The 13,675-nt window shown below is 47.0% G+C and overlaps 1 protein-coding gene across 1 annotated transcript in view; it reads right to left on the reverse strand.

Moving 5' to 3' along the window:
• LOC147113325 (uncharacterized) overlaps positions 1–13,675 on the reverse strand; it is a 161,352-nt gene that overhangs the window by 120,063 nt on the left and 27,614 nt on the right. Inside the window, 2 exon segments of the mRNA XM_085994257.1 lie at positions 3,184–3,270; positions 6,032–6,126. Of these exon segments, the coding sequence (XP_085850383.1) occupies positions 3,184–3,270; positions 6,032–6,126 (182 nt within the window).

The raw sequence follows: 13,675 nt of genomic DNA on the forward strand, positions 1-13,675 counted from the left end.
GAGAGATGGAGAGAGGGAGAAAGAGAGAGAGAGAATGAGAATATGAGGATGATAGACGGGGAGGGTGTTGCTTCCCACAGCAGGGAAAGAATGCACAAAGGATTTGGTGGTTGGAGCCAGGGGGAAGGGCGGGTAGTGCGTTAGGGAGGGAGGGTGTGAATAGAAAAGACGGGCGGAAAAGGAGGTTAAACAGCACAAATACATTTTCTCGTGGGTGTATTTGCACTGCCAGTGAACCGCTGAAACAAAAAACAAAGAATAAAATCCCACAAGGGTTGGCGCAAGGAGGCAACTCACCGGAGCCATAAAACCGGTTATGACTCTATGTAAATTAAACCTCCAGGAATACCTCCAACCAGAGTTGGCAACCCTGGTCCAGATTCTGATGCCAATGCAAACCAAACTAGTTGAGGTAAATCAGTTCAGAGAGCCAAGTTTCGGCATAACTAGCTCCTAGACTAGACTGGGTGGTAAATCGCCGACAGTTTCTAGATGAGGAGTTGAGACGGAGGGATTAATGATTTGTCTGGTGCTCTTTGCTGAATATCCAGGTCAGGGTGTGAAGTCCAATGTTCTTACAAAACGTGGCCCCAGTAAACACGCTGCTCCAGCCATGGGGCAATTCCCTCGTAGTGGCGTCATTCAGTATGTAGACACATTTGGGGGGGGGGGGGGGGGGGCAACATTCCCCCAAGGTGCCGCACGCCAATCCGGAGGTTCCGCGCAGGCCGCTCACAAGCTGTTGCTGCTAAAAGATATCGCGCATGCGCGGCCGCGCAGCAAGTTTAAAGGGGCCGAGCACGGGGCGGGGGGAAGAGTGGGAACATTGGTGGGAGGTCCATTTTAACTCAGGCGGGCAGGAATGACATCAAGGCTGGGGAACGACTCCATAGTTTGGTTAACCAGTACCTCACGCACGCACGCACGACAGCCTGACAGTCACGGCCAGCTTGTGTGCCCGATAAATAGTAGGATCTAGTCTGTAGCCAGCTTACACAGAAATCAAGACGCATTATTCATACGTAAATATGCACGAGCAAAGCGTTCTGCATTTGCACTCCCAGAGACCCAGTCTGCAACGTTAATTTAAAAAAAGCTACATTTCCACCACCCCCCTCCCCTCACTCCATCTAATGCTTGGGTTCTGAACTGCCCCATAAACGGAACTTGAGCAAGTCGATTGCTGTGGCTTACAAAAAAAAGGCAACTGGCTTTCTTGGTTGCTGCAAAGACTGGAGGAGAAGGGTGGACAAAGGGCAGGATTTTCATTGGGCATGGAGTCGGGATTGGAGGCGTGTGGGGGTTTAAAATCCCAAAATCGGAGGCACGAGCCCATCCCACCCCCAACCCGCCTCCATGCCAGTTTCAAAGGAGGCAGATACCCGCCCCGCACTGGGACCCACTGCCCCGAGGCGGGAAGGGGATTAATGTCAATTAACTGCCTGTTAACAGGTAGTTAGCAGGCAGTTTTTAGCCTAATCCCTATTTTCATTGTTGAAATGTGAGATTCCCGACGGCTCCAAACCACACCAAGTTAGCGAGGCGGGCCGTCGGGATGAAGTGCTTGGAGGGGTCGAGTTGTCCGATGTTCAGTTGAGTGATGGGTGCATGAGTGCAGAGGTAAGTGTGTTTGGTCTGTGTAAAGTGTTTAAAGAAGTTCTACTAACCTTTACTTACCTGTACAGCCTTCCTTCCTTCAGGTCTCGGGAGTCCCTCAGCTCACCGGCACAGAAAGCAGAATGGCCGTGAGCTGTCAAAGTCTGCAGCCTCTGCTTTCTGTTCTGGGGAGATCTCTAAATCATCCTGAGAGGAAGGAATTAACCTGGAGTACAGATTGTCTGTGTTTGACAGCTTCAAACAGCTGTGAAATGCTGATATTACATCTGTCAAAAGGTCTTGACAGATGAAATTTCAATCTGTGACGTCACCTGTTGCCGGGTGGCCCTTAATTGGCCTGCTGAGCCCGCTGGGCGGGCTCAACAAGGTCAATCAAGGGAAAATCACATGGGTTGGCCACAACGAGATGGAGGCGGGACTACAACCCCAAAAGTTGTAGTCCTGCCTCCTCAATGAAAATCCAGCCCAAAGAGTCCGGTCTGATGAAGATTGCCCCACCTTATTCCTTGATAAAATATTAATGGAGCACAGTTGATGTCAGGCACATCCTACTTCTGTCATCCAGGCACTCTAATAGGGAGGGCCCGACCTTTGGAGACAGGGCAACATTGGATATCGGCAATTCCAGTGCTCCCTATGAGCAGCATTTCGTCTTTTTTTTGGTGCACGGTCCCTTTAAGTGGCTGCGTGGCCCGTTCAAATTTTCGCGCATGCGCAGTTTCTCCCATTTAAAAGCCGCTGAGCGGCCCGCGCAGCTTGGCGGGAACGTTGCCCATGAGCTGCCATCAGGTAAGTCGTCGGTTAAACCCAAGAGCACAGAGCAGCATTCCCTAGATTATGGCCGTGGGATCACAGGTTTCCGCCTTGGTTGGAACAGCAGCTGAAGGATGGTGGGAGCATGGCACATGAAGGTTGCAGGTCTCCATTTGAGTACTGCTTCTCCTGGGTGCATTGCCCGCGTCCATAAGGAGCTTATGGGCCCTTTGCGGTACAGCCCTGCCACCAGTGGCAGCCCCCATTTTGGTGACAGTATTGTAATGTAAATGAGGCACTGCTCCTATCTCTGGGGAACTCTACACAATTTCTACAATACTTATTCCATAAAGTTCCTTCTCCTTTAATGAAAGTGGCAAAGTCGTGATCCAGCAGTAAGCTAATTAAATTTTTATAACACTGAATTTTTTTTTTTAATAAATCAGGCGGTGGGGGGATGTTTATAATTCATTCAATGGCTAAGATGACAAGTGGGTGACGTCCAGGAAACAATAGACAACACCTTACATTTTTCTTGTCCCCCTCCACCCCCCCCGCACCCTCAATCCCCCTCAGTTGGGGAGTGTGGGGGATGAAATCTAGCCTCCTCTTGGCACCTCCCCACAGCACCAGGTCGGAGATTGGGAACCCAGCGGCATAAAGGAAACTCGGCTTGCTGCTTCCTTCTGCTCTGTGGCGATGCTCGGGGTGCTCCATCTCACCGTGTTATTGGCCATATTCCCATTCTCTTCTCCTGCAGAAATGTTAGTACAGCCGCTGAAAAGCTAAAAGCAAACAGAAAAAAACCACCACCTTTTTTTTGGCCCTTCGCCTTTCTGCTTTCCTTTTCGCCCTTTCCTCATCTGTTAAGTGTTCGTCCAAGCCGAGTCCATTGTCCTGCTGGTTAAAAAAAAACACAAGTCATGGTAACATTATAACCACACGTGCATCGTGGCTTCCAAGTGTCAGCTGTGGCTCAGTGGGCAGCACACTTGCCTCCGAGTCAGAAGGTTGTGGGTTCAAGTCCCACTCCAGAGACTTGAGCACAAAAATCTAGGCTGACACTCCCAGTGCAGTGCTGAGGGAGTGCCGCACTGTTGGAGGTGCTGTCTTTCAGATGAGACGTTAAACCGAGGCCCCGTCTGCCCTCTCGGGTGGGATGTACATGATCCCATGGGCACTATTTTGAAGAAGAGCAGGGGAGTTCTCCCCGGTGTCCTGGGCCAATATTTATCCCTCACTCAACATCACTAAAACAGATGATCTGGTCATTATCACATTGCTGTTTGTGGGAGCTTGCTGTGCACAAATTGGCTGCCACGTTTGCTACATTACAACAGTGACTCCAGTTCAAAACTACATCCTTGACTGTAAAGCGCTTTGGGATGGCTTGAGGTCGGAAAAGGCGCTGTAGAGATCCAAGTCTTTCTTCCCTTTTTAGAAACCACAATACTTAACCTTCTGAAAGCAGAAGGACAGAAGGACAACACAACACCATCAACATGGGGTTGGGTCTTGTACGATACTAAGCTCAGCAATTGGCAGCTCAATGCGCATCGCATTTTTTTTTTTATTTGTTTATGGGATGTGGGCGTCGCTGGCAACGCCAGCATTTATTGCCCATCCCTATCTGCCCTTGAGAAGGTGGTGGTGAGCCCGCCTTCTTGAAACGCTGCAGTCCGTATGGTGATGGTACTCCCACAGTGCTGTTGGGGAGGGAGTTCCAGGATTTTGACCCAGCGACGATTATGGATCGGCCGATATACTTCTAAGTCAGGATGGTGTGTGACTTGGAGGTGATGGTGATCCCATGTGCCTGCTGCCCTTGTCCTTCTAGGTGGAAGAGGTCGCGGGTTTGGGAGGTGCTGCCAAAGAATACAGGCCTAGTTTACTCAATCTCTTCTCATACCACAGTCCCGCCATCCCAGGAATCAATCTCATGAACCTTCGTTGCACTCCCTCTATGGCAAGTATATCCTTCCTTAGGTAAGGAGACCAAAATTGTACACAATACTCCAGGTGTGGTCTCACTAAGGCCCTGTATAATTGGAGTAATTTACAGTGAAAAAGAATATTCTGGCTGCTGCCGAAGTTACAACTGTGCTTACACAAAACTGCCTTTACAGTATGTGCTGACCACATTGCCTTAGTGTGGTTACATTGGACACTAAACAAAAATGCGAGTTTGTGGCGATGGTGCATCACCCAGCGAGGGCACAATATGACTACCCAACATGGCTGCGGTTGCCACAACATGAACACTGACACTGTCACGCAGGGAAGAATTGTAGGTTTGATCACTGAAAGAGCTGTCGCAGCAGAGCTCCAAAGTGTCGAGCTCAAAATGGGGCAGAAATTGGAAGTAAAGTTTACCGAGATTTGATTTGCTCGCTGCTCCACTGAATTCAATAAAGGATCGTAAGCAGTTTACATTTTATTTATTTTTAAAACTGCAGTTCAGAATCTTGTAGCAAACTTATTTGGATATAAAGTGCCAAGTTTCATCAGTTATAGGCTAAGAGAGAGAGAGAGAGAGAGAGATGGCGCACAAGAGAGAGAGAGAGAGAGAGAGACGGCACACAAGAGAGAGACGGCGCACGAGAGAGAGCGAGAGAGAGACGGCGCACGAGAGAGAGAGACGGCGCACGAGAGAGAGAGAGAGAGAGAGACGGCACACGAGAGACGGCGCACGAGAGAGAGAGAGAGAGAGAGAGAGAGAGCGCGAGACGGCGCACGAGAGAGAGAGAGAGAGACGGCACACGAGAGAGACACTGGTCTGAATTTCCAAGATAGTGTATATTGTTTAGGTTCATACAGTCATAATAAATTTAACAAAAGAAAAATCAGTGTATTATTTAATAGTTATTTACGACTTAGCTTAGTACTTATAATTCAGATTTTATTTTGTCCCCTCGAGTTAGGTAGAAGGAAGTCTACTGCAGGTACACAAGTATATTATATGACTATCATATATTTGTTTATTCACTTTTCATGTAATAAAATCTTTTAAGGTATTTCGAAGAAGAGCAGGGGAGATATCCCCGGTGTCCTGGCCAATATTTATCCCTCAAACAACATCACTAAAAACAGACTGTCTGGTCATTATCACATTGCTGTTTGTGGGAGCTTGCTGTGTGCAAATTGGCTGCCGCGTTTCCCACATTACAACAGTGACCACACTTCAAAAAGTACTTCATTGGCTGTAAAGCGCTTTGGGACATCCGGAGATCATGAAAGGCGCTATAGAAATGCAAGTCTTTCTTTTCTTATTTTCATTTCCAATGTCTAAAATATTCTGTCCTAACAATGCGAGTGCGAGTAGGGACTGAATCAAATGGAGCTCAAACCTGCTCATCCAATGGGGTAGGGAAAACGAAAGCTCCCCGCCACCTTGGAAACTGCGGCTGGAGGAGGTCTCAATGGCATCCCGAGTCACGGTCTCGGTTCCTTCCTCTCTCCAATCTCCCTTTCTGCTCCTCTCAACCGCAGCCCAGACAGCCCCTTGACCCACCACCACCACCACCCACCCAGCTGGCTCCAGGACCTAGCCCGGTTTGCCCTATGGCGCCCACAGGCCCCGCCAACCCCAGAAGACGCAATTCTTTTATATGAAATTCCATTAAGTGGGCGTTTACTAGTTTCCTGGGAGGTTTTTTTTCACCTGTAGAGAAGAGAGTTTGATCTGATCTCCATCGCCATTCATTTGAGGAGCTTCGCAACATTCCATGGCATTTTCATCCGTCTTCACAAAGTTATCTGCAAAATCAAGAGAATAGAAAGAGTAATTAAGAAATTACTGGGAACATCCAATAAGGAATAACATGGGAGGGTGGCGGGGGGGGCGATCAAACTGACAAAAATAACGTGAATGTTATGTTTAAAAATAAAGTAGCAAATTTAACGCCCAACAGCCTACAGGGAGGAGGTCCAGCATCTCGTGAAGTGGTGCGCCGATAACAACCTGGCCCTTAACACCAAGAAAACAAAAGAAATCATTGTGGACTTCAGGAAGTCCAAAGGCGGAAGTCACACCCCCATCCACATCAATGGGGCTGTGGTGGAAAGGGTGGACAGCCTTAAGTTTCTCGGAGTCCACATCACGGAAGACCTCTCCTGGTCCCTCAACACCTCCTCTCCGGTGAAGAAGGCCCAGCAGCGCCTATATTTCCTAACGAGGCTGAAGGGATGTAATCTGTCACCCCTGATCCTCTGTAACTTTTACCACTGCACTATAGAGAGCATCCTGACAAACTGTATCACAGTATGGTATGGCAGCTGTAGCTACTATGACCGGAAAGCCCTGCAGCGGGTAGTCAAAACTGCCCAACGCATTACCAGCACCCGGCTACCGACCATAGAGCACATATACCAGAAACGCTGTTTACCGAGGTCACGGTCCATCATCAAAGACCCTACCCACCCCAGCCACAGTCTGTTCGCCCTCCTGCCATCTGGGAGACGCTACAGATGCATTCGCACCCGTACGACCAGATTTAGGAACAGCTTCTTTCCCAGGGCTGTCATCCTACTGAACTCCACAAATAAACCCTAAAGCCTGCACATCTGCCAATGCACTTTATTATGGTTATATTTATGTTAATATACTACAAGCCAAATGTATGTTGAATGTTTAAATGTCTGAATCCAAATGTACACTCTCGGGAGCCGCAAGCCTACATTTCGTTGTACTGCACTTGTGCACTACAATGACAATAAAAGTTGATTTGATTTGATTTTGATTTGCATCAGCCTTGGCTCAGTTAGTAGCACTCTCGCCTCCGAGTAAGGAGGTTGTTGGTCCAAGGCCCACACCAGAGACTTGAGCCCATAATCTAGGCCGACACTCCAGTGCAGCACAGAGGGAGTTGTCAGAGGTGCTGTCTTTTGGAAGGGAAATTAAACCAGAGGTCCCGTCTGCTCTCTCAGGCGGGCGTAAACGATCCCATGGCACAATGATGATGAAGAGCAGAGGAGTTCTAGTATTTATCCCTCATCCAACATCACTAAACACAGATTATCTTGACATCATTACATTCTTGCTTGCGAGAACTTGCTGTGCGCTAATTGGCTGCCACGTTTCCTACATTACAACTGCAAAGGTACCTCATGGGCTGTAAAGGGCTTTGTGACGTCCTGAGATCACGAAAGGCACAATAGAAATGCAGATTATCTTTCATTGTTGCAACATTTTTTTTTTAATTACTCGTTTGTGGGATGTGGGCGTCGCTGGCAATGCCAGCATTTATTGCCCATCCCTAATTGCCCCTTGAGAAGGTGGTGGTGAGCCGCCTTCTTGAACCGCTGCAGTCCGTGTGGTGAAGGTGCTCCCACAGTGCTGTTAGGGAGGGAGTTCCAGGATTTTGACCCAGCGACGATGAAGGAACAGTCAGGATGGTGTGTGACTTGGAGGTGGTGGTGTTCCCGTGCACCTACTGCCCTTGTCCTTCTAGGTGGAAGAGGTCGCGGGTTCGGGAGGTGCTGCCGAAGAAGCCTTGGCGAGTTGCTGCAGTGCATCTTGTAGATGGTACACACTGCAGCCACGGTGCGCCGGTGGTGGAGGGAGTGAATGTTTAAGGTGGTGGACGGGGTGCCAATCAAGCGGGCTGCTTTGTCCTGGATGTTGTCGAGCTTCTTGAGTGTTGTTGGAGCTGCACTCATCCAGGCAAGTGGAGAATATTCCATCACACTCCTGACTTGTGCCTTGTAGATGGTGGAAAGGCTTTGGGGAGTCAGGAGGTGAGTCACTCGCCGCAGAATACCTAGCCTCTGACCTGCTCTTGTGGCCACAGTATTTATGTGGCTGGTCCAGTTAACTTTCTTAAATATGATCAGAAACTACTGTTTAGCTTTACGTGAGTTGGCGTGACACAAAATCCCATCACAAATTTCTCCACTTATGTGTGTGCAGCACAATTCACTGCCAGGGTACCTCAATTATTGCATAAAATGTCCTGGAGGCACTGACCAATAACAAATCATTTGCACTAAGTCGCCTTCCACTGCCCCAACTCTAAGTGACTCAGTGGGTAAATAAGACACCATGAGACAGACCAAGCTCAGTCACTGGTTTGTGCCGAATTAGCAGATACAAGGGGGTGACAGTTGAAGAGTTAAAATTGGCTAAAATCCAAAAAAAAAAGCCAGCCTGTCTCCTTGCTGCAAATCATTATACAGTGTGAGCCTGCACATCATTAAACCTTGGCTCGGCACTCTCTCAATAGCCTGTCAACACTCACTGTCCTTCTCACACAAGACAGGGGCCTTCAGGAGAGCTGGAGAAAATGAAGAAAGAAAGACTTGCATTTCTATAGCGCCTTTCACGACCACCGGACCTCCCAAAGTGCTTTACAGCCAATGGAGCACTTTTTAAAGTGTGGTCACTGTTGTAGGAAACGCGGCAGCCAATTTGCGCACAGCAAGCTCCCACAAACAGCAATGTTGATAATGACCAGATGATCTGTTTCAGTGATGTTGGTTGAGGGATAAATATTGGGCCAGGACACCGGGGAGAGCTCGCCTGTATAGAAAAATAGTCCACTCCGGATTTAACAACGATTAAAATATTGACCGAGCGGCTGCTAATTACAGCAGCCAGATCTTGCAATAACATCAAAACAGTTGGAATTCGTGAAACTTCAGTGAACTCAGTGTTGCATGTTTATTCGAAGCATCGCTCAAGATCTGGCGAGGGACAGATTTACCTTGATTGTACAGCTGCCTACCAGCTATAATCTCACATTCCAGTCCTGGCACAAAAAGATATTTTTTTGTTTAAAATCAAAAGGACAGAATCTTGTGGTTAAATGCACCCTGTGGTGTGGCACGCAGCCAAGCAGGCCAGCAAAGTCTTCCATTTAATCTGTAAGCTGTGTTGGAGTTGGCCGATTCCAGTGAGGCAGATGTGTGGGGAACAAACTGGCCTCTGCATGGCCTAGGATTCCCACTACAGCCTACTTCTAGCATGAGTTACTGAATAGTTAGAACGTATGTTGCATTCCCAGTGTGTGCATGTATATATACCCTGGCGTGGGTTCTGGGTGTGTATATATAGGCTACTGAGGAACCAGACACTCCCTCACACTGCTAGCAGGAGTTACTGAGCAGTACATGTAAGTACAGGAAACTTCGCGATATCCGGCACCGACCTGCTGCCGATCTATCAAAGCGCTAATGTTGAAGGATACGGAGGTTTTCATTTCCGTATCTGACAACAAACACTGTTGCTTAGCAACAGCTTGTAAACACTCGGCCCGTACCTTGGCAGCGTCTCTGAAGCTATTGCTAAGCTACAGAGACGCTTTCCAGAGCCTGACTGTTTAAAAAAAAAAAAAAAATGCTAGGAGAAAAAAAACCTAACCAAAACAGCTGCTGATTTCTGCCGTTAGATCGAGGTTTCCGGACATACAACCTCCGGATAAACCAAAGTTTCCTGTATATTGGAGAAATGTGAAGTTATCCACTTTGGTAGGAAAAATAGAAAAGCAGAGTATTTTTTAAAATGGTGAGAGATTGGAAAATGTTGGTGTTCAGAGGGACCTGGGTGTCCTTGTACACGATTCACTGAAAGTCATAATGCAGGTACAGTAAGCAATTAGGAAAGCAAATGGTATGTTGGCTTTTATTACAAGAGAATTTGAGTATAAAAGTAAAGACGTCTTACTGCAATTATATAGGGCCCTGGTGAGCCCACACCTGGAGTACTGTGTGTAGTTTTGGTCTCCTTGCCTATGGAAGGATATACTTGCCATAGAGGGAGTACAACGAAGGTTCACCAGACGGGTTCCTGGGATGGGGGGATTGTCCTATGAGGAGAGATTGAGTAGACTAGGCCTATATTCTCTGGAGTTCAGAAGAATGAGAGGTGATTTCATTGAAACATACAAAATTCTTACAGGGCTTGACAGGGTAGCTGCAGGAAGAATGTTTCCCCTGGCTGGGGAGTCTAGAACCAGGGGTCACAGTCTCAGAATAAGGGTCGGCCATTTAGAACTGAGATAAGGAGAAATGTCTTCACTCAGAAGGTGGTGGATCTTTGGAATTCTCTACCCCAGAGGGTTGTGGAGGCTCAGTCATTGAGTATATTCAAGACAGAGATCGATAGATTTTTGAACATTAAGGGAATCGAGGGATATGGGGATAATGCAGGAAAGTGGAGTTGAGGTCAAAGATCAGCCACGATCTTATTGAATGGCGGAGCAGGCTCGAGGGGCCGAATGGCCGACTCCTGCTCCTATTTCTTATGTTCTTATATTGTATGCCCAGCATTTACATGCTATTCAGTCACTCCTGTTGGAAGCGGAAGGGGGCAGGCCTGGGTCTTGTGTGCCTGTGCATCTATCTATAAACAAACCAAAATGAAAAAACCCAGCAAATATCTGACACCTTCTGCTAGGGAAATTTACAACCCTCCCAAACTTTAGAAACAAAAATTCATAACTGGTCATTCAACTCATTTGTGGGATTTGCTGTGCCCGGGACAGCTACTATGCTCACCCCCATATACAATTCACTGCACGACAAAGTAACTCACTGTACGTGAAGCACTTTGGCGAGATGTTTGAGACACGATGGAGCATGACACAGATGCAAGTTTCATTCATTTTTCTTTAAAACAAAAGGAAACGTGTTTTCATATAAAAGCCCATTCAATTTACTGTATAACGAGTTTTTGTTGGGTTTATAACTCTGCAACCGATACCCCATTCTTTTGCCATTACAAACTGTGATCAGTTAGCGTTCTTCCACCACAGTTCAGCCAAGTACGTAGAATCATCACATGCCAAAGCATTGTAAAAAAACATTTTAAAAGGCATCTTTCAAGGTAACTTTTATGTAAGAGTGTGTGTTTGCACAGGGCTCTGATATACACTCCATGGAAAGACACTGAAGGGTGTCGATAAACAGAGAGGACTGGGGGGTCATAGTTCCTTGAAAGTGCAAGTGCAGGTAGACAATGCCACAAACAGGCCAACAGCATTGTGTATCTTATAACGGAGGCAATGGCCCAGTAATTCCGGTCCCAACGCGTGAGTACGGACGGGGTACTCACGCGTGGGCCCGTTGGAAGTGCCAGATTTCAGCATGCACAGCGCATGCGCGGGAAACCGGCATTTCCTCCAAGGGGTTCAGAGGTCCAACGCGCGTTGAACTTCCTTCTTTTTGACAGGTTTGCCCGTGTGTAAGGGCCTCAATTTTTTAGAAATGTAAAAAGGAGACGCAAGGACTTGATTCTTTAAGGTAAGTGGTCTATTATTTAAAATAACATTTTTTCCACAGCTTTATTGTTTTTAAGGACTTTACAGTAAGGTAAGTGTATTTTTAGACCCGATTTCTTAAAAAATTATTTTTTTCAAAAATTTGATTAATTGTTTAAAATAGTTTTTTTAAAGTTATTTATAGTTCATTTAATTAGTGGGATGTTTTTTAAAATTTTATTTAAAGTTTAAGTAGTGTTTTGGGCGCCCGTAGTTTTCATGAGTTTGACAGTTCTTACTATCAAACTCATGAATGAAGTTTTCCCTCCCGATTGGCTGCCCAGTGGTCACCTGATCCCAGCCGGCACATCGAACTAACTACGCCGCTGGATCAGGCAAGCACAGCGCGCCGGGAGCTGAACCGGGCCAGTGACAGGAATTCCAAGCAGGCCCAGGCTTCAGCTGTCGGCGCGCCGGGTAAGTGCACATCGGGGGCTTGCACGCGCGGCAAGCCCCTGAACCTAATTTCTGGGCCAATATAGTACAAGAGGAAGGACGTAGTGATCATTAGGCCACAGTTAGAGCAATGTCTGCAGCTTTAGATGCCCCTTTTAGTGCAGGATGATTTTAGGGATGAGGAACTATAGTTGTAAGGAGAGACATCAGATTGCCACTGGAGCAGAGAAGGCCAAGAGGAGATTTATTGGAGTTTTTTTTTAAATGATGAAGGGTTTTGATTGTCACTAAGAGGGGGATTGGGGGAAGTTGTCTTTACTCAGGAGGGTTCCTGCAGCAAGGAATGCTTTGCCACAGGGAGTGGCTGAGCGGAGACCACTGCATCTTTTAACGGAAAAAGTGGAGACGCATTTGAAGCAGCAGAAATTAGAGGGCTATGGGGAAAGTGCAGAGCGACTAGTTTTGGATTGCTCTAGCAAAGAGCCAGTATAGGCAGGATGGGCCGAAGGGCCTCCTTCTGTGCAGCAGCCTTTCTATAATTCTACAATTGTGATCTTGAGCAAAAAAAACCACACAATCTCTTTACACAGTAAAGCAAAGAAGCCACATCACGGGACTTATAAAAAGCTACAAGTAGTGAGCAATAAGGCTGCAATTTATCAAGTGTTTCAGATGATCTCATTAACCACAAGAGCTAAATTTGAGATTAAGTTACATCCGTTCACCGGCTCATCGTTATTAAGAACATGCATTAGGACCTCAATTAAAACATGTTGACATCATCCTCTCCTCTCCAGTCTTCCATCGGTCATCAGTAGAGAATACAGGAAACTCTTATTATCCGGCACCGACGGGACCGGCGTGGTGCCGGTTTATCAAAAAGTCCGGATTACAGAGAGGTATAGTTAAAAGGTACGAGAGCTCCGTACGCAGCAACAAATCCAGGCTTCCCTGTTGCTTAGCAACAAGTGCAGGAACCCCGGCCGCAGACCAAGCGTCCCTGAGTGCAGGAACCCCGATTATACAGCCACAGATCCAGGAACAGCCACTAATATGAAGTAAAACTTACCTGAACCTACTCCTGAATTTTGCTGGTTAACAGAGATTTACGGTTATTTAGATGCCGGTAAATCGAGAGTTTCCTGTACTACAACTGCCTGCTTGGTGGTGGAGTGGTAGTTTGCGACTGCTTTTTTTTTTTAAAATGTAACTTTTAACTTTTCCACTAATACTAGAAGGCACGTTCACTTTCTCAATGTCTACACACATACTTTCAGCCAAGAGGATAACGATGAGTGGGAAACCTTGCTAGTTTATTTTTCCTTGCCCTGGTCCTCGGAGGCCAATGTCAGCACCCCCGTTGTCAGCCTCCCCGATGCTGCATAACTCAGTACAGCCCAGGGATCAAACCCCAGCGTCTTCCTCATTTTAACTACAATGAAAAACCATGCACTTATCCATGGGATCGTGGGAGTTTCAAATTACAAGTTACAACGCAATCTCTTGATTCAGGGAATCATCCAAACTGTGCTATTAGGTTGCAACCTTGTGTTTACTCCAGAGACATGGACCATGTACAGCAGGCACCTCAAAGCACTGGAGAGGTACCACCAATGCTGCCTCCGCAAGATCCTGCAAATCCATTGGCAGGATAG

The sequence above is a fragment of the Somniosus microcephalus genome, chromosome 8 (genome assembly GCF_052327205.1).
Source record: "Somniosus microcephalus isolate GS21.2 chromosome 8, FLI_Smic_1.0, whole genome shotgun sequence".
Lineage (NCBI taxonomy): Eukaryota > Metazoa > Chordata > Chondrichthyes > Squaliformes > Somniosidae > Somniosus > Somniosus microcephalus.